At 45.9% G+C, this 22,056-nt stretch overlaps 1 protein-coding gene across 11 annotated transcripts in view; it reads right to left on the bottom strand.

Annotated features, from left to right (window-relative positions):
- Positions 1–22,056, bottom strand: part of Trmt11 (tRNA methyltransferase 11 homolog) — a 196,279-nt gene that overhangs the window by 128,859 nt on the left and 45,364 nt on the right. For 10 of the 11 annotated variants that reach the window (XM_010625750.3, XM_019207694.2, XM_019207695.2 and 7 more), the window contains one exon: positions 12,725–13,103. The exons of the other annotated variant lie outside the window; for it this stretch is intronic. In XM_010625750.3, coding sequence (XP_010624052.1) covers positions 12,972–13,103 — 132 coding nt within the window. In that variant the 3' untranslated portion in view covers positions 12,725–12,971. Of the gene's footprint in view, positions 1–12,724; positions 13,104–22,056 lie in introns of those variants that run through there. 11 annotated transcript variants of the gene reach the window in all.

Raw genomic sequence — 22,056 nt, 5'->3', positions numbered from 1 at the left:
GCCAGGATCTCATGTGGTACTATTTTGCTGCAGGCACCAAGAGTGTGCACCCAATTCAGGAGAGGTCATCAGCTGAGTCCGGGAGCCGGGGTGGGGGGGCGGAGAAGAGACCAAGCAATGGCAAGCCACCAGATCCCTCCCTACAGGGATAACAAAATCAAGCACTTCAGCCCAAAACACCACTTTGAAAGAAATTAAACCCTCCCTAAGAGCCTACTATGGGCAGGGAATGTCTTAGACAGGTAGCTTCTCTAGGACGGAGTCCAGATGTGCAGGGCATGCTGTCTTCCATTGTCTCCTCTCCAGCTTCATTTCGCTGCATTGACACATTTAGTTCCAGGCTTATGACTACTCAAGTTGTCACCAACATATGCTTCTCCAGGCACTGTTTCCTCAGCCTGAAATCCACTCCCCAGCCCCAGCCCCTCATGGCTGGCATGGTCTCACCTTTCTTCTTTGTGAACCACCTACCATGGCAAAGGGACTTCTTTTTGGATTAAGACAGCTATACTAGAGACAAAAATAAGGTTCTGCTCTTTGCAAGTTCTTGTTCTGCTTCACCAAAACTCAAAAAGAAAATAAGCTAACAAATGCAAGATTACAAACTACATTAATTTCCCTCTAAAAGACAAGACAACAGAATTAAATGTCAAGGGAGCTGTCTTAGTTACTCTTCTTGCTGCTGAGACAAAATACCCAACACCCAAAAGTTAAGGGAGGAAAGTTTACTTGGCTCAGTTTGTACAGGTTGCAGTCCATAATCATCTGGCTCCAAGGCAGGGTTGCATGGCAGACAGGCAGTGCAGAGGAGAAACAGTTCATGGTGGGCTAAAGGTAGAAAAGCCAGCAAGGGACCTCATTTGGCAGATTCTTTCTGCCCCTTTTATACGCTATCTAGGCTACTGGCATTAGGATGGTGCCAAAATCAGTGGACTGATTTAGTAATCACACACCCTTAATCCCAGCATCACACACTCTAGATCCAGCCACCTCTGAAAAAGCCCTACTTAAGACTGCATGTGGTTTGACACAAACCATAACATTTCAGCCCTGGCCTCCCAAAGACTAAGGTACATTCCTTTACACAAAAGGCATTTAGACCATCTCCAAGACTTGCCAAAGTCCTAACAGTTTCAGCATCACTGAAAAGTCCAAGCTCCAAGTCTCCTTTGAGATTTAAGGCAAACTCTTAGCTGTGAGACCCTGTTCAAATAAGGAGAAAGTTAAACATTTCCACCATCCACTGGCACAAGATAAACATTACTATTCCAAAAGGTACAAATAGGGGGATACAAAGGAATGGGATCAAAGCAAGTCCACAATGCAACAGGGCAAATATTAAGTCCTGTAGCTCCACATCTAGCATCTGAGGCAATCTGTGGCAAGATATGAACTCCAAAGGGCATGGGTGCTCCATCCCTATAGCACTGCTGGTGGTTGTAGTTCCCATGGCTTCCAAGGCAGGCTCTGCTCCCTGCTTGCAGTTCTCCTCAGAAGAGCCACGATCTGGCTTCTCCAAACTTCTGGGGTCTCCACTGCACCTTTGGCTTCACACTCACAGCTTCACAAACTGCCCTCTCAGGGGGGCACTGCCTGGCCTCCCAGGTCTTCTTCTGAAATCCGGGTGGAAGCCTTCCTGACCACACAACCCCTGCATTCTGCATGCACCTAAAACCAGCACCACAATGACGATGCCAAGGTCTGCCACCAGCTGCAGCAGTAGCCAGTCTTCCTTCTCTCTTGGCTCCTGTGCGCCTGGATCTCTGAGCATCGTGAACCCAATTCTGAGGAACAAATTCTTTAGGTCATCACCATTCTAGAACATGGTGCTCTGGGGCTCTCTTCTCAAAGCAAAGTCATTCACCTTTGCAACTCTGAGGCTTCAAAGCCTGGAGTCTTGGTTCTTGTGATGACCTGAGGCCATCTTTTCTGTTTTCTTCTTTTGAAACACTTGATTTTTTCTTTCTAGTCTTTTCAGCGATCAATTTATCCACTGTTCCATCTTTGCAGGCCACAATTTTACTGCAGCCTCTCTTCGTGCCAAACTCACAACATTTTAAATCATTCTGCTGGGTTTTTCGACTTGATTCTCAACATAAATCTGGCTAAAAGTCCCCAACAGTAGCCATGCCACCACCTCAACATTAGACTGCCTTGAAATTTCTTCTGCCAGATAAACTAGTCCACCACCCTTAATCTCAGTTTCAGGCAAAGTCACTAGACACGAGCAAAATGCAGACAAACTTTCTGCCGAGGCACACAGTGTCTGGAGTCCAACAGCCGACACAATCCTTCTTCACAGCAGAAATTTCCCAAGCCTGATCATTACTAGCAGGATTTCTGTCAGCCTTCTGGTCTTCTTAGCGCTGACCGGAATCTCTCAAGTACAGCCTATGGCCCTCCAGTTCTACTTTTTCAGCTCGTACCTCCAAACCTTTCCTAACTCCTCCCCTTCCCACAAGCCAGGTCCAAAGGCTCCTAAATCATATGGTCAGGTGTAATCACAGCAATGATCTCACTTCTCTGGTACAAAACTCTGTATTAGTTATTTTTCTCATTGCTGAGACAAAATACCCAACACTCACAAGTTACGGAGGAAAGATTTATTAGCTCACAATTTATGAAGGTTTCAGTCCATAATCATCTGGCTCCGAGGCAGAGTGGCATGGCAGACCGGCATTGCAGAGGAGAAACAGTTCATGGTGGGCAGAAGGTAGAAAAGCAAGCAAGAAACAGCAGCTTCTTTCTGCCCCTTTCATACTCTATCTAGTATAGGATTAGGATGGTGCCAAAACAATTAGTGGACTGATTTAGTAATCACACCCCCTTAATCCCAGCACCGCACCCTCTAGATCCAGCCACCTCTGAAGAAGCCCCAGTTATGAATGCATAAGGTCTGGGGGGACATCTAGACACAAACCATAGCAGGAGCTCCTGACATTTCTGGCAGTGTTTGTTTTTAAAGCTTTTAATCAGTCAGCTGAATCCAAATTCAGAGGGGCTTCAGAAAAGACTTTCAGGGGTCCACAGCTGGAGGAAGGCTGCTATGAGCTCTGCCAAGTGCCTAAGGATACATAAAAAGAGGCGCAGAAGGAAACTAGGATTTTTTTGGCCCAATGTGTTTTAGTAAATGAAAAAATAAATGAAACCCCAGATTTAATTAAAATATTCCCCATATTCTGGCCTACTCTATAATTTTTATGTGCTGCTCAAAAGCTATTAGGTACTTATTAAATAAAAGAAAGGAAGGGGAAGTTTTGTTTTTTAAGGATAAGGAGAGGAAAGGAAACGCCCCAACATTTTTCCTTTTCCACATACTCAACCCAAACAGCAGTGGCCTCTTTGTTTCTAGAGTGGGTTTTTCTTAGAGACAACTAACAACGCTTATCAGTTTCTTTAAATCCTGACCCTATGATGTAACATAGTCACTTTATGAAAAAAGTACAGCCCCAACCCTCTCAGCTCAAGAAGAAGCTGTCATCCCAAAACGAGCGCTATTCTCAAGAGCTTCAGGCTGCAATGGAGAAGTTTCAGCCCATTTGGTAATTCTAGCATGAATTTCTTATAGTAATCTTGGGATTGCCTGAGCTGGGCCCATGAGCAATTAGTCATGTTTGTTCTCTTGGCCAAACACATAGTGAGCGGGGGTGGAAAATGCCACAGAATAGATCGCAGAGCTGTGCAGGGCAGGGATCTTTGGCTGCTCACACAAGCAATCATTGTCTAGCTTCAGTCTTTGATGTGGTTTGGATCTTCAATGTCCCTCAAAGGCCAGTGCTGCCTGCCCAGGGTGCTATGAGAGAGGAGGTTGGACCTGACTGGTGGAAGTTAGGTTGTAGGGTGTGGCCTTGAAGGGGAGCATGGAGCCCTGACCCCTCTCTCTCAATCTCGGCTTCCAGGTGAGGTAAAAGGTGAAAGTTGAAAGGCTTCCAGACCCCTGCGCCTTCCAGAATGGCAGGTTGCCTCATGACAGACCCAAAGCAAACTGTGGACTGGAAGATGGTAGAAAAAGGATGAGCTTCCTGTGGACATCTGACCATGAGGAGCTATGGGACAAGCAGGAGCAGGCTGTTATGTATCAAACGCTCAGTTTGTCAACTCTCCACTGCTGTGACAAAACACTTCAGAAAAATCAAAACAGGGCAAGATTTATTCTGGTTCATGGATGTACAAGTTTCAGCCCATGGCAGTTTGGCCATTTTGCTTTGGGCCAATGGACTCAATCGCTGCTGAACAAATCAATCAAGGAATATTACGGCTCCCATGTTTCTGTGGTTCCAATCCTATGGTTGGTGCAGATTCTCACCTGGATTATTCCTCAACCTTCTGGTCTGTCCCAAATACATCCTGCATCTCACTGCATCCCCAAGTCATCTCTCTGAAATATCATTCCCTTTTCTCAGATCTTCAGTCTCATGCCCATTTTCCACTGCCCAGAGTTAGTTCTACAAATTCCTTGGGCCGGCACTCAAGGTCCTGCACAACTGGATCCCGGGCTCCCTTCTTCCCATCATCACACATGTGAACCTCCCAGCACAGCTGGTCTAGGGCACCTCTGTCTCCTGGACTACACTTGCACAATTCCATGTCTGAACTGTATGTCTGAGCACATGCGCACGCGCGTGTGCACACGCACATACACACACACACACACACACACACACCCCTCTATTGGGGAATATGGGTCTTTCCTCCTTCCACCTAACTGAGTTACTTTCATTCCTTATGGTGCAGCACTGTCTTCTGTGACATCTTTATTAAATTATCCGCTCTAAAGGAAATTCTTCCCCCTTCAAACTGTTGATGGTTCTGCTGCTCTTTTCAAGCACTGGTCTCATCTCCCCAACCAGACTGTAAATCCATTTGGATTATTTGAACCCAAGTGTGGAACTCTTACAAGGATCCACCACTCACCAAGAGATGAGCTTTGGAACATGCGATACAGAAAAGTACAATAATATATACAATAATACAGGGGAACAATCACTGCCACTGAAATAAAATAGAACAAAAATTTTAACATTTGGAACCCAGAGGAAAGTGTAAAGAGAGCAAGAACATTCATAAGTCAACTATAATACTGATGTTTCTACCCCAACAGTGATATTAAAACATACCAGGCAAAGTGAGACTTTCCCTCTTTTTTTTTTTTTTTTTTTTACTGGGGATCAAACTCAGGCCCTTGTGCTTGCGAGGCAGGTGGTGGCACCACGGAGCCAAATCCCTGGCCTTTCCCTCCATCCTGAGTGTGGGTTTGGAGGAAGCTCCTCGGCCCGAGACTGAGGTTATTAATCGCCAATTGTCTGAGTTAAACCCACACCTCAACTACCAGCCCGTGGGTTAGTGGCTCTTGCAATAAAATGCATCCCAGTCTCATACTGAATGGTCAAAGCCCAAACACATGATATAAATTGGCTGCCGGCGTGATGCAGCCGGAGTGGAAGGATGGAGGGCACAGGGACAGGTAACCTGAGAAAACATCGATAGCAGCGACCAACAACCAATTGCGCTGAGGAGGGGCAGAGGTCTGGAGGGATCAGTCTGCCAAGGGCGGGACAGCAGTGCTCCGGACCTGGGTGCACTCTGTCCCTCACTCTGGGCACCAGGTCAGCCTCGGGCAGGAGCCACCAGTCCGGCCCCAGAGTCACAGATCCCTGCCTTTGTGTCCCATCTACAACACAGGATGTGTCGTGTCCGGAACACGGCCAGGCAGTGGCTCACTGAGGGGCTCGGCTCTAGGCCTCACCAGGAAACGAGTCTTGAGCACCCCACAGGGAGGGACTCGTGGCTTCTGTCCGCAGTCACATCGGTTCCCGTGTATAAAGCCACAGGGTAAACTGCCAGGGTGTGGTTCTCCACGGGTGGGGAAAGCTCAGTCCTCAGCAACAGCTGCACAGACAGGAACCACAGAAAGGTCACTGAGGAGGGTGTGGACCAGAGCTGCATCCTGAGCTCTGCCCGCCGGCCAAAGCAACCACTTCCTGTCCAGCTCTCTGCACCCCTGCTGCCAAGGCCAAATGGCACATCAGCCTCTCAGCCCCGGAATACAACCTAAAGGTACTCTTAACTCCCCTAAAAGTGTCCTTTATAAACTGAGATGCCAGTGAATGGGGACCTATGCTCGTGGTGGTGGTGGTGGAGTGAGGGATTATTTTTCCACCAAAGGGATAGCTGCTACCTTTTCATGAAAATCCAAGATGCCACTGGGGCCAAGCCTGCTGCTTCTGTTTTGTTTTGACTTTTGTTTCTGGTGCTGGGGATTGAACCCAGGGCCCTGTGAGCTACATCCCCAGGCCCTTCCATTTCTTATTTTGAGACAGGATCTTATTAACTGGCTGAGTTGCCAGGCTGTGCTTAAACTTATGAATCCTCCTGCCTCAGCCTTCCACAGTACTGGGGTTACAGGCATGCACCACCATGCTTGGCCAGCCTGCTTCATTCTTGCTTACAACAATTCTATGTGACAAACAAGGTTCACTGGGCCCTTTCCACCTGGGCAGTCATGAGTCTGTCTGCTCCATCCCAGGGGGTAGCGGGATCCATTGTGGTTTTTCATCAAGAGCCCAGCAGAATGCGAACAGTTATTTTCAGTCCCACAGAATGTGCCTGGCTGACTCAGGAGTCTAGGGGTCCAAAAGGCCAAGGACACAAGGGGTCACAGGAGATTCTGTAGCTCCCAAGGGACATAGGTCGTGTGACCTCTAAAATACTAGCACTGCCAGGTGCTGTGGCACAGGCCTATAATCCCAGCAATCTGAGAGGCTGAGGCTGGAGGATTGCAAGCTTAAGCCCGGCCTGGGCAATTCAGTGACTTAGCAAGACCCCATCTCAAAATTTAAAAAGGGCTGGGATGTAGCTCATTGCAAAGGCCCTGGGTTCAAGCTCCAGCACGGGGAAAAAAAAAAAAAGACACTATCACTCATCTGCATGAGGTTCTCTGTGGTTGGGAGAATTCCTTTTAGCATTTGTGGGGCAGAAAGTTTAAGTATATAACTCCCCAAGTCCCACTACATCAATGTCAGAGGAATAAACACACTGACGTGGTTCACAGGGCCAAACCCAGGCACCTGTCCTCTTCCCTTTCCACTACAGCCCCCGCCAGAGCCCCATCGGTTGGATTCATGCCCCCTCCCCAGAGCACTAAGCCCGTGCACAGGGCACCTGCATCCAACCGATGCGTAAGTTTGAATCTCTTTCCTCCCAGGCATACTCATCCGGACACCTATGTATAGAGACTTCAGCCCCATCCTAACATCTTCCGTAAAAGAACCGAAGTCAGAGAAGGAAGCACAGGGGATGTGGTAGGGACACCACGGCAGTGTGCTGGACAGCAGATTTACTTCCGGGTTAGCAAGATGCCAGCCGCTGGCAGGGAAAAGGAAGAAGAAAGCAAAGAAGAGAGCGAGGGAGAGAAGAAGGAAGAGCGCGAGGGGAAGAAAGCAATTCCAGTGGTCCTGGTCTACCCAAGCTAATCATCTGACAGTATCCATTTTAGTTCCGGGGGCCCCTCTGACTTTCTTTAAAGAATTTGTATTAATCAGCAGCATCTGCCCCATTACCAGGAAATACCTCTTAAGTTTTTCCTGCGTTTAACAGAAAAGGTAGAGCAGTTTTCAAAGGCCGTGGATCTGATGGCAAAACCCTGCCTAGAATTCTCCGGGCTGGTTCCTTATCTTCAAGTTCTTTGGCCTGGGCATCCTAAACTCTAGGGCAGGAACGCTCAGTCGCTCACCAGCGCCCCCTGGAGTCTGTGTCAGGGATCTCTCCCTGGTTGGCTGAAGCCCCTGAGAGCGGCAAGGAACCCTGGAAAAACAAAAAAGTCTCTTACCAACATCTCTGAAAGGGTCTCAGGCAGGCATGGCAGGCATACAGGAGGAGCTCAGCTAGAGCTCGCTAGTAAGGATCATGCACCCCACCACCTCATCTCCCAAACGTGCCCAAAGTTCTGCCAGTCTACGGGGGTCACAAACTTCTGTTCTGCATTTACAGTGCGTGTCTGTGCAACTGCTGTGTACACAGGCAGAACTTTCAGTCCACCCAAAATAGACCTGAGTACTGATGGTTCAGTGAGAGGGACCCAGAGCTAACTGGCTGCTTGCTAGGAAGCTCCCATCCCTACCCCACCCCAATCACAGAAAACAAACTATTAGTAACAACTCAGCAACCCCCTGTGCAGCCAGCTGTCCATAAACCTACTTCCCGAGCCCTGGTCTGCAACTACTGCCTCACTCTGCCTCGTGAACAGGTAATAATGTCGAGCCCTGTGTATCTTTAGGTGTCATCTTTGCTAGCAATTCCATGGACTCCCTCCAGATCCTCTAAGAGGGCCACAGAGCCCCCATCCTCTCCCATGAGCCATGTCTTGGTCAGCGTCCCATCTTCATCACCAAGAACTGTCCAGCACTATGCAGGGCTCGAGAGCGTGCCCTGTGACCAGGTAACCAGGTAGCCGGCCAGTTCCCTGGGCATGGGCAGAAGCCATGGGACTCTGGGCACAGCGAGCAGCCTGGTCAGTAGTGCGGCAGTCAGTTCTCCCTTATACCCAGGCCCGGAGAGCACACTGGACCGCCCAGACGGGTGTCCGCAGGCAGTGGGTTTCATTACAAGGTGGAGACCTTGAGCTGACAGAATGCCAGTGTTTTCTCACAGGCACTACGGATACCTTTTACTCTGGAGGGAAGACACTGCCTCCCAGCCTTGAATGCAAATTTGACTTATGCTTCAGGAGTTGGAGTCAGGGGTAGCTCACTGTACAGACATCCTGGATTTCAGAACAGCCCTGGATTCCAGATACAGGGAGTCCACTGCCTCACTTAGAAAACATTCAGGAATGCAAGGTGCAGAACTGAGGTGGGGAGGGCACACAAACTTCTGCTGTTTGTACTAAAGTCTTTATTAAGACTTGGGGTGAAATGAATCCATGGTTTATACACAAGTATTAAGGGACAGTTACAGATCTTCACCATTCACCACTTCCAATTCTGACCGTTGTGATCTATTTCACTAACTTATACGGATATCCATGAAAGCACAACTCCAGTATCAGCTCCACTTATGTTTATTTTCTCCTCTGTCTGCTGCCCTTTTTCTTTCAGTTCAACTACCTTCACATGTAAGGCCACCTAATCTTCACTGCTGGAGGTGAGCCAAAACATGGGTCTCCGGACGCACCCTCAGGAGGGCCAGTAAGGCTTAAATAAAGGGGGAGATTTCAGAGTCACAGATTAAAATGTCACAGCAGAATCCTTTCGAGGCAATTCAGTTTAGCATGACTGCAACACGATTATCTTAGTGAGAACTTTCAAACTCTAGACAAAAATATACTAAGCACATCCTAAAAGCCCAAGAAATAGGGCTGACAGTTACGTTCGGGAAGCTGGCTTATCTGAACATTCATCTGTTAAGCCCCGTTTTGTCCCATGACCCAGGCTTCTTAAGAGACTGCCACAATGAGAGGTCTGTCCTCCCGAGCCCGTCCACAACGGCTTCTGCGTGTTGGGGTAAGAGCCAAAAGCCAGGTTGGCCTCAATTATGTCGAAATGTCAATGTACTTTTCCCACACAGTGAAACATATGCACATCCCCAGGCGGACTTCTTTCAAGGGAGGAGAATCAGCTTCTCCAGCTTTTTTCACCCCAAAGGATAGACAGGAATGTGCTGTCTCTCTGATTCTATGGCTAGATAGAATCCCAGATATGTTTATCATTCCATTATAATTCTTTACACTCTAGACCTTATGTTCTCAAACCACTCTGTTTTAGAGAAGATCTTAATGTTTTAAGAAAGTACAAACACCATCAGTGTAGCGTTATTGTGTCCATGTGTATGTTCTGGATTAAGGCACTTTTTTTGTTTAGATTACAAACCACATTACTTGATAAATATCTGAGAAAAATGGGAGTGGGTGACTTAGAAATGAAAGTTAAACTCCACTTACTCTATGAATACAATCCTTCTAAGAAAAAGATTCTTACAAGTGTTTAGTTTTCTAAATAGCTTTGTGATGGACCAAAACCATATTCTTGCAGAAGAGAGCCAAAGTTCTTATTTTGGTGTAATTTATTCTCTTTTGGTCACACAGGTCGACAGTAAGGTCATCAGTTTCTTTGGCAACACCCATCTCCACTCCTGCCCCTGTGCTGTGCTGATGAATTTATTTATGCCCTGCTTAGCTACGAAAGTTTTTCTTTTTTTCCTCCCCCACCCCCACCCCGTATTATCATCAGGTTCACTCCACTGTGCTTTTTCAAGGGAGATTTTATTAAAATGGCATAGAAAGATCATCTCACCAAAAATAGGTCACCTTCGGCTTTTAATAAAGAAACATTATGCTTTTTTCTCTCTCTCTTTGGATAGAAGGACTTGGTAGCATTTCCAGCGTAATATGTCAGTAGTTCTTACACTGAACAACCACAGCCTCTTGTTCAGGAGAAAGATTTGCTTACATTGGCCTCGAGATGACAAAACTTTAACATCTTATTTCCTGATGTTAAATCTTAACATATTCTACACTGCATCCTTAATCTACCGAGTATAAAATATATTACCTTCAAAGCTATTTCTATGTCTCAAAGTTTCACAGCACATTTTCTACCCAAATAAACACACCGAACACAACAATCTCATGAGGTTAACTCGCATTCTGCTTTATCCTATCAAACCTGAGCACTCTTCCTTAGTTTTCTGAAAGATGTAGGGCAGCTCCATACTTGAGTGAATTTTCTCAACAGAGAAATAGTGGCAAGACTGTCTTACCTCCCAGGGCTTAAACAGTTTGAAAACGTTTCATTACACAACCCTCATATTTAAAGAGTGAGTCACGAGGAAGTCAGTGGTAAGCTGGCTCGAAGCTGGGTCACTCTGGGTAGGAAGGGGCTGAGAAAATATTAGCAGATTTTAAACTTTTGAAAAATCTACTGGCCACTTTGGCTACACACACCCAAGACCACCTACTCTGTTATTCCCATCCAACTATCATAGCAAAAAAACAGTACTCCGCAGAGCGGGCAGGAAGAAGGTGTTTCTGATGAAATACCACCAAGGTAACTGTCTGGATTTTATGCCTGTGTAATATAGGTCAGAAACAAAACGATAGATTTTGCCCTGTTAGGAACATTACATGAGCCCATCCACAGACCAGCTAGGGTGACTTCCCAGCTCACACTGTAAACTCCCACGGCAGCGCCATCTGAGATGCAGGAACCTGGCCAGGTACAGTCCTGCTTGCAGGAGCTTGGGGAATCCAGTCAGAGCTCACACAGCTCAAACAACCCTGAAAAGGACCTTCTACAACTTATGCCAAAGGACATGCGATGCTGATGCCAGAAAAAAATGTCCCTTTGTAGAGCAGGAGAGCGTGAAACCTACACTCTAAAACCAAAATCGGGTGAATGCAATCGGATGTCTTTTTCACTCCTGGGTTTCAACTTCAAAACTACTATGCCAATTTACACTTGTGACATTTCGGGAGTGTGAAATCGGAACTTACACAAACGAACACAAGCAAAACAAGAATTGAGTATTAGAAGAAGACCTCAGTCAGTGTAACAGCAAATAATTTGAAAGTTTCTTAATGTGTTGGATAATTTAGAAGAGCAGAGTAACTAAAATTAATACTGAAAATTTCCAAAACTATTTGGACTGATTTTTGTGACACTCTAAAAGAGGGCCTAAGCTAAAATCTCATATTCCAATTGAGTCAGCTACAAAGTTTCATACTCACCTCCCATATAACCTCAAAAAAATTTTAAATAAGATGGCTTACAACAGAAACACTGAAAATAAATCATCCTTGCATGCTTTTAGATTTTCCCCAGCGTACCACAAATCACATCTAGAAACCCAAACAAAACTATCACCGAAACATCTGAGACCTACTGCTGAAATCCAGAGCTACAATACAAGAAACAGAGAACGAAGCGGACGGCCTGACCTCTCTCTCTGCTTGGACAGCACTGGTCTTTTGGAGCTCCTGTGCCTCGTAAGTTAATACTGCAAGTTCATAGAAGTCAGCAGTAATGCTGAAATAATAATAATAACATAAATAAAAATGGGCCCTGGTTGGAGAGGGAGGATCCATTTACCGCCACCCTGCTGAGGTACATTTGACCACCGAAGGCAGGAAAGCCATTAGCATCCTGAATTAATGGCTCTGGCGGCTTTCAAACAAGATCTTTCCATGACAGACACAGTGTGGACTCAGCAAAGTTTCTCCTTCAAGAAAAATACAGCTTCTATTTCAAAGTACACTGATTAGGCTTAATACCATTAGGGAACCATCAGGATTTGTGTGTTGTGTTGTTACTGCTTTTAACCAGCGGTTACTTTCTCAACCAAAAATTGAGGCAGTTAACTTGACTGACAGTCAAGATTTAGGAATGCAGGAGCAAATCCAAGGCACAGAAGAACTTCAGATGTGCATGGCCTGGAGGAGGCTGGGACCTTTCCATGCTGTCAGGTCCAAGCCTCTCACCTGTCTGGAGCTGAGAAATAAAAACTGGGCTCCCATCACATTGCTCTGAAAAGTACTGAACACAACATAGTTTTAGAAAATCATAGTCATGTTTATCGGTGGCTATGTACATCGGTTACAATCAAAAATCAAACTAATCTAATTTACAAATGAATAAATTCTCAACCACCATTAACTGCCTACAACATTATCTGGCAGATACTTTCAAAAAGCCTGCAACATTTTCTCTGTAAATTAATTGTAAAAAATATAACAGTTCAATCTCCATGAATACTTGAAAGTACAAATATAAGTTAAATAAGGTTCAAAAGAGCTCATAACATATAAAACAATGAGTCTATAAAACAAAGATAATTTTTAAACTGCTCAATTTACTTTGTCGTATCTTCCTATAAAAAAATGTTGAAAGGAGTCCATGTGTTCAGGATCATATATGAAAGTTCATATCCCAATGTCTTTTTCTGCCCAAATAACCTTTCTTGTCAAAAATCGAAATTTTTCACTCCTGGCTGGATTTTTCTTCCTTGGTGATCCTTTTGGTGACGCCACTGAAATACTTCTCACGGAAGGAATTGTGCCCTTGATACGGCAGGAAATGGTCACTGCGCAGATGTGAATACTGGGCCCGGTCCTGGTCGGTTGGAAAATACAAGACAGAAGATGTGTGAGGTATTTCTCCAGCCAGACTGCAATTCAAGCCGCCATTACATGAAGCAGAACCCTACTCCGGTGCACATTTGCCTTTGATATGTGAATCGGAAACATACAATCATCTCACTCCCATATCACGCTTGGACATTCAAAGAGTTTTCACTTATTTCACCCCACTGAGTTTCAAACCACCCTCTCCCCGGAAGACAAACACTTTTATGACCCAAGGAGAGCAAAGAGACTTGTTCCAGGGGACGCAGTCAAAACTACAGGCTTCTCTGACTCCTAGTTCAGCACACACCAAAATCATCTGCGGCTATGGCTAAGAACAAGGAAGCAAGAAACTTCTAATCAGAGAAAGGAGTATACAGAGACCACTGAAGCCTTATGATGTCAGAGAGTTGTGAAAACTCTGCAGCTCTGACTTCGCATCCGGCTGATGAGACAAAGGATTCCCAACAGAGCAGGTCAAGATCAGGCTGAACAAGGGATCTGCACGCTTAGGTTTCAAAGACAACTAGGGCTGGCACTCACAGGACCCTCAGGGAGGCCGGAAATGCCCATCTGAACTGAGGGAGAAAGATGGGAAGATGACAGGGAACTCTGAGCCATCAGCTTCCCGGTCCAAACTGTGAAAACAAATCTAATCAGAAATAAAAACTGCGCAGGCTCTTCATGTTCAATTACACGCGATCACTATGACTGAGAACAGGTGAGATGACTCAGTCAGAAAACAGGATGCCTAATTTTTTAAATCCTGATTTGGGGGTCAAAATGAAAGCTAAAAATGTATCTAAATATAACATTTCTCAAAACATTTTTGGTTTTGCTTACTCCTCTGAGAAATGAGTACCTTCACCCTTCCTCTCCTATCTAACATTAACAAAAAACCCGACTTCAGCCAAAACAATGTTGACTCATTTCTTTCTGCAGAAACTGTTTTTAGCAACACATATTTTTTAAATCCCATAAAAAATTATTAAACATTCCCAGATTCCCTGATTCATCAAACACAAAGAGGAAGCTACTTAGGTTTTATGGCACTAAGTACACTGCAATTCCAGTCCCCGTGGCTACTCGATTTAGGGGACATTGGAATTCCCAATCAGTGAATATAATGCGTTAACCTCTAGGTGCACAACTGACAAATTCCAAAGGAAAAGTCGTACTCAGTAAGCTTTTCTTAAGAGTAAAAAACTGCACTACCCATTTTCTATGCGCTAACACAACCCACAATGCTCCAAGTGGTGTGCACACTTCATTACACTTTTGTTGATGAAGAACTGTTTGACACAGGCCCAAGATAACCGCTGGTATGTGGCAGGGCAGAGTTCTCATGGACTCAAGCCTGCGGCTAGAGGAGGTTCCCTGCAGGAGCCAAGTGTGCCCAAGTCAGGAAGCAGCAGGGGCCTTGGGAAAGAGCGGGTGACGAACCAAGGCTTTGGCAGCTAAGCTGCCTACCGAGGAGGAAGTGTGCTGAAGCCCAAGTAGGATTGGGTGGTTTCTATTACCTAAGGGACACATTTCATCCCAGGAGGAGACACAGGGAGCCCTGGGATGCCGAGGATCTCACCCCCAGCAGGACGGCTGATGTCTCGAGCAGACCCAGTCCATCCGCATCTCGCGATGCACTCACGGCGGCAGCAACAGAAAGCAACGCTCCAGTGTTTTATCTCACCCTGGTCCCTTTCACTCTGTCCAGGTCTGAAGAAAAGGCAGGGAACGCCGTCAATGACTCCACCAGGAAATTCCTAATGCTTTTCTCATGTCGGACAAAATCTCTATAGAACCTGTCCACCCCCGAGCTGCTGCAGCTCGAGTCGAAAAGGAAACAATTCCTTTGGTTACGTCTCAACAGCTATGTCCAGAGGCCGCCCCGCTGTTACTCTGTCCTCACAGCTCGGTGGCGTCAAAATCAGAGCCTGAGTCCAGGGCTTCCTCAGACCCCTCCTCCCACTCACAGCCCCGCTCTTCTCTCCTCTCTTGTCCCTGAATGGCCAGGGTCCCGCCTTCTGTTCCTCTCCAGTCTGCAGTCCACCCTATGATCAAACTCGGTGTATTACAGTGCACATTTAATATGCCACCCTTGGCTAACGTCCTCACAAACTTTCCCCAGTGGCCAGGCGTTTTTCTTCTATCACCGGGGAGTCACATCCAACCTCATGTTAGTTTGCTGAATGCCATCTCCTTTGCTCTCCTACACGAGAGCAACCAGAACACAATCTGGCAACCAAGTCCCTCGTGCCTTTGCATCTCCATCCTCCAGTCTCTGCTTGGCTCCGTGGGCCATTTAAGATCGCTTCTTGCTCAAAATGCACTGTGCATAACTCCAGGGACCAAGCTAGAGCTGCAGAGGGAGAAGACAGGCGTAAATATTGCAGTTCTGGGGGCAGACACCAGAGGGCCTCGCTGACCTCTGCTACGCAGGAGAGGAAAGCCCAAAGGCTGCAGAACACAGGCCTTGCTCATGGACGAGAGAGAGAACTTGCTAAACAGGTCATTTTTGACCTGAAGGAAATAAGTTGATAAAGAACGGGGAAGATAAAGATCAGCATCAGAGACAGGACTAGCCCGGAACAGCACAAGCCTGGAAAAAACCCAAGGCAATGATGAAAACCTATTAAAAAAGCATCTACTACCCACAAGTCATTCTCTGAACAGTTTAGACCTCAAGAGCCTCCTACAGTACAGCAAAAGCCAGGCGACACCTCAACAGGCAATGCCGCCACAACACAGGAGCAGAGGCACACACGCTCCTGCAAATGTGGGAGAGGCCACTGACCTCAGAAGGTAACCTCTGGGGAAAACCAGTGCTCTGTGTCGCTCAGCACGTGTGAGGAGGCTGCCTGGGTCCCGGGCGGGAGTATCCCTGTGTCCAGCACCTTCTGTCCCCCAGCTGTGAAACACGACTTTCACAACAGAGACCCCTGGAAAACCCACCAGTTCCCAATCAGTAGGGGCCGAGGGGACCACACAACATCCACAGCCCAAGTCGGGCCAGCATCAGTCAGACACCAGGGAACAGGCTTACTTTCAGCAAGGCCCCTGAAATGTCCCCCGTGAACATTTCCTCTAACATATGTCATACTGGGCATCACACGTGGAAATGCCACACACCTGCAATCACATGATCACAACATGCCCAGCCCGTGGGAAATGTGCCACTGTACACACGGCATTCCGAACTGAAACCGCCTCAGTGCCGAAGAAAACGGCAAGCTCAACTGTGGCTTTCTTTTCCCTCTGCCTCTTTCATCTATCTGTAGATTACTTTACCACGGCTCATACTTGACACAATGATACTCAACTCTACATATTTTTCATCACCTTTTCAGACTCCTCTCGATTCACATTCTCTGCCCATCTCCACCAGGAATATCCAAGTTGCTGTTGCTTTTAAACTCAGTATCTCAAAGCCCAAGTGTTTCTTTAAGAGAGAAGCATCTATCCCCAAGCAATAAGGTCTCTGACCTTCCTCATGCCGGCATGCTTGTCCCCCACAGTTTCATTTTCCGTTCCTCTAACATCTCCAAATCTTACTGCTACTGATCATGGGATCTGCAGTGTATCACAGAATCCAAATTCTGCCAATTTTTAATAAACCAAAAAAAAAAAAAAAACACGATGTAAAATATAAACATACAAAGAATTAGTAAATACCAAAAGAGAAAACTATGGTGATGAAAAATTAGACTACCTTTCAAAAATTCCGTGAAAATTGGTAGTAATTAAGGAGATAGAAGAAAATACTAAGATGGTCAATGACACGATTGTTTATCAACATTTTTTAAGCCAGAAATTCTGCAGAATTCTACAGAAATTCTAAGAATTTGTACTAGCCATGAATGCCTAGATAATGGAAAAAGACAGCTTTTACACCTCTCATTTACCCCATTAGACAAAGAGCAACTAACTTTTACAAGGAACATAGGAATTCTGATTAAGAAAGGAGTTAAGGCCGGGCATAGTGGCGCACATCTGTAATCCCAGCACTTGAGAGGCTGAGGCAGGAGGATTGCTGTGAGTTCGAGACCAGCCTGGGCTACATAGTGAGTTCCAGGTCAGTCTCAACTATACAGTGAGACCCTGTCTCAAAAAAAAAAAAAAAAAGAAAAGAAAAGAAAGGAGTTAATATATATTTGCTGTCAAGTATGTGTTTTACATAAGTCAGTTACCTCATTCCCTGCATCTTTTCAGAGTAGATTTTTGTCTAGTTCCGTAGATAGGGAAACCGGCTGAAGGAGTCTAACTAACCTTCCAAAGTCCAAAGGCTAGTAAGTAGCATTCCCAGAGCCACAGCCTAAATCACACTTCAAAAGTTCATGCTTTTTTCATTACATTGCTACACACATACAGACACACACACACACACACACACACACAAAACTCTCACTCTCAAAAAAACTACACCAAAACAATGGCTAAAGAGTTAATTTCCCACAAGGTGCATTACCAGTCATTCAAAATGGAGACCTTCCTCACTGAACAGCTGAGCTGTGGAAGCACATATTTCAGATCTGAACTTTTAGACAGAACCCCTTTAACCACTGTCCCACCAGCCAATTTCCTGTGCTATCAGTACTGCTAATTCTAGATGTAAACCACACTAAGAATTCTAACCCCCACCAAAGAAACCGAGGAAGCTTCCCAGTTCACTTTTGTGCAAACACCGCCCTCTGCTGGCTGACACGGGTAAATCCCTTCCTCAATGGCAGGCAGACCAGACAGTGATGGTCAGGGCACTGTTTCCCCTGCTGTTCACAAGACCCGACTGCTGAAAAGATGGAGTCTGGAAGCCCCTACATGATCAGGTGGGCCTTTGTTCCCCAGCAAGCAGGAGCATTTACTGAACCATGGAATTTTTAAAGAACGATGGAGAAATAGACAAATGCATATTCACCTTAGTGATTCTAAAGTTTATCGCTCATCTGTGTCCAACCTTAAACTGCAAGCTACTTTCTAGAACAGGAAAGAGAAAGTCCATAAACTATCCTGTTCTCAAGTTATTATTTTTACAACTAAAAATAAAGCATATCAAAAAGTGCAGCATTCAAATGAATTTAAAAGGCTTTATAAAAGCTAGAACTTCAGGCGCTTGTGATAAATTTTAATCTGAAGAAGAATACATGCTGAAGATGAGAAACATAACTTTGTAGGTACTACGGTGACATCAGAAACTGACACCGACTGGACCTGATGACACTGGGTTATGTTGTGAGAATATGGACTTCTGAAAGCATTTCTCAAACTCAGTAGCATAACTGCTCAGACTGTAAAGAAACACGATTGTTCATTAAGAACTCTTCCTAGGCAAAATCTGTCTTCCTAATTCCCATCTCCTCTCAGAAATTTGCCATTCTCGTGCATCGACTTCTCCCTAAATAAATAAAAGGGAGGGGCCCAGTTGCCATCGTGGGTCATTCAGCTGCTTTTTGGTTGCTTCTCATGAGAGATAAGGCCTAGGTTCTGCAGGATTAAAAAAAAAAATCAGTGTATTTCAAAGGGGGAAGTTTCGGTTCGCCATAACTACCTGTTCAACTCTTCTTTGAAGCAGATGATTTAAATACTGTTAAATAAGACTTTTTATATTCTAGAAGAGCCCAGAATTATGACTGAGAAGTTACTATTTCCTTCACAAACATTTATATAGGGAGGAGCAAAAGATTCAAGATCCGTGTTCTCATAGAGCTGCACACTGGTGGAAGACAGGTATTAAACAACGTGCATCCAGATGTACACTTACAAACCGTGATTAAACATCGGGAAGAAAAGGGAGACCCTGACTTGGAGGGTGTTATGGTTTACATCTTAAATGTCCCCTGTGGTCTGATGTGTGCAAAGGTGGGGCTTCTGGAAGGTGACCAGGTCATGGAGACTTCAGCTAATTTGATGACATTACCGGTCATTGACAGGATCAGGAAGTGGATCCCGGGGTGTGACCCTGAGTTCTCTACCTGGTCCTCAGCTGCTCCCTCTCCTCTGCTTCCTGGCTGCCAAGAGGCGAGCAGCTTTGGGCACCTTGCCCACCTGACATAATGCTCTGCCCACCTCAGGACAGCAACGGAACCAGCAGCCCAAGGACTGAAACCACAAAACCATGAGCCAAAATCACTCTTCTCACCTTAAAGTTGGTTTATATCAGGTACTTTGTCACAGCAATGGAAATCTGACTAAGAAGGGGGTTAGGCGGAAAGATAGGAAAGATTTCCCTATTGAGGTGACAGTTATCTGAGACCTGAGGATGAATTAAATTTACAGAGAGATGCAGGCAACATTCCAGGGAGATGAAACACAATAAGGAAATTCTGAGACAGGAAAGAGGTGAGTCCACCTTGGAAAACAAAAAAGGAGGCCCACGTGGCTAGGCTTTGAAAGGGAAACCCAAGAGGCCCTGGAACAGCTGGGTGGCCTGGCAGTGGCAGGAAAGCTGCAGAATTTCACTCTGATTTCTACACAAAGTGATCATCGGATACAAGCAAGGCAGTTTCATCGCCTCTTTCCACTCTGAAGGACATTCTGGCCACTGTGCAGGAGATGAGATGGAGGGGACTCTGCAGGGGCAGAACAGCCACTTTGGAGACTCGGAGTAGCTGAGGAAAGTGACCCGCAGCAGGCCCTTGGGGGGAAGAAGAAAACTGTCATCCGCTCAGCTGTCCCAAGCCAGGTCTCCAATCACATCCACCCCAATTATCCAAGTCACAGGTCCTGCCAGGTAGACCTCCCCAGAGCACTTTCAATTCCTTCATGTCCTCTACAACCTGCAGTTCCACCTTTCATGTCTGTGTGCCAGGAGCCTCCTTACGTTTGTCCCCAGGGTCTGCGCACACCTCAAATCCACCTACCTACTGAAGCTGGGGTGACCTTCGTGAGACAAGAATGTCTTCCCCGCTCCTAACACGCAGCCCTCGTGGGCTTGCTCTTACCGGGGGGAGAAACTTGCAGTGGTATGGCAGGCCCTTGAATGCCAGGCACCCCACAGCTTTCCAGATCACCTCCCACTCTTCCTCTCCAAAATGCTCCGTACTCCTGTCACACTGAAGTGGCCAGCGCTCCTGCACGCACAACCCTTCCTACGCCTCACACCTTGTTTCAAAGGATGGCTTGCCCACCGAGTTAACACCTCCTTGTCTCTCAAGCACTGCCTCCTCTGAGATCACCACAGAACTCAGCATCCATGCTGGAACTGTTTCTCCCCATGTATGAGCTCTCTGAGGATAAGGAAGGACTGAGCCTGGACATCTGACCCAAACATCCAGTGGGTACAGGAAGAAGGACGGAAGCTCTCCCATGGAGCAACATGTAACCAAGTCAAGGAGAGCAAGTGCACACCAACGTACAAGTTGTTACGTGACAGCTTTCCCTCCCATCTGGCATGACACCTTTTCCAAAATTTCACCTGTCTTGAAATTCTTACAGTATTTGTCTATCCACTCACAGCAAAGTCTGAATCATCGGGTATGAATTTCCTTGACTTCCTCCCAGCCTCCGTGACCCTTGGCTATAAACCGGCTCCTCTCACTCGAAAGCCTCTCCTCCCACACTGCTCCCACCCACATTGTGACTGGCACCAAACTCCCACCTGAAGTACAGTGATGTCGCTGTCCTTCCAAGAGTTGATTTCATAGAGCCCCCCAAACCTCACTGAAATCACCCAGGGATGAGGATCAACTTATCAAACCACTGCTGTACGGCAATGGCGGATCTCCTCTCTCCGGGCAGGAAGCAGCTGAGTTCCACAACCGGTCGGCACCAGAAAACCAAATGGCTTCTGACTGAAGTGTAGGTCGGGTTTACACTGTCCTTTCCCTTAGCTTCCTGATCATGAGATCATGACTTCTCCTACCTCACTGCAGTTGTGAACTGTACGTCATTTATATTCTCGAAGTGACAGCAGTTTAAACAGAACAGTGGTTTCACTGCAAACACTTGAGTACAAATGGCTTATGAAACACTCATATTCCGTGATCAGTGGAAAACGGTGTCACTGTCACCGGAGCAAAGGCCACCCAACTAGTGACGCTCATCTCCTTTGTCGGCAAAGACTTCTCGAGGTGTAAGACAGATTTAAGCTGATACATGCTCTTAAATAAAGCACAAGGAAGAAGGCAAAGAGATGGAAGAGAAAGGCAGTGGGCTGGTTTTCTTTCTTGTAATCAGCAGGGACTGAAATGAAAAGTAAATGATAATGCTGCATGTAACAGGCCTCAGAGTTCAGCGTGGGGGTAATTACCCACGTCCGGCTTTTGTTGAGGATCCCTGCTCTCCTTATCAAAGCTTCCGGTGTTCTACATCTGGTACTGGACAGTAGCTATAGAAACCACTTGCGCTGAAGTTATACAACTATAAACAGCACTGGGCCATTTCCAGAACAAGGACAAGCAGGTCAAAAGCCTGGCGTCCAATATTATTCAGACATCCCTGGGCGTACTGCTAATGAGAAAAGGTAAGGCTGGAAACCCTCACCTCTCAGTTAGGTATTCACATTTATTCTCGGCTCACAAGATATCAAGTTACCTAAAGTCCGTGGAAATCTTTTAATATATATTAAAATCCTCCTATCTATCATCCTTAATGAGGGACGATAAACCACTGAACTCTGACATCACACACCCACCACATGATTTCTAATTATAAAAAGTGCACTGTGGGTATTACGCCTATCACAATGATAGAAGTATTGGCATTTCCTACTGCAATCTACTAAAATCCATATTACAAAATTCAAATTTTAATCCCAAATATCAAAAAATGGCTTTTGTGGTCCTGGTATCCGAGCCTGGGCTCTCGAGCATTCCAGGCAAGTGCTCTACCCCTAAGCTATATCCACACCCCCAATTTTTTTAAAACTTTTTTATAAACTTGATTTTTTAAAACCAGAAGAATCTTGCTAACCTTCTGAAGTAACAAAAGGTAAAGAACAGACAAATATATAT

This window comes from Fukomys damarensis, unplaced genomic scaffold (assembly GCF_012274545.1).
Source record: "Fukomys damarensis isolate Sample0158 unplaced genomic scaffold, DMR_v1.0_HiC HiC_scaffold_14, whole genome shotgun sequence".
Classification (NCBI taxonomy): domain Eukaryota; kingdom Metazoa; phylum Chordata; class Mammalia; order Rodentia; family Bathyergidae; genus Fukomys; species Fukomys damarensis.
This window is presented reverse-complemented; position numbering and strand designations above follow the sequence as displayed.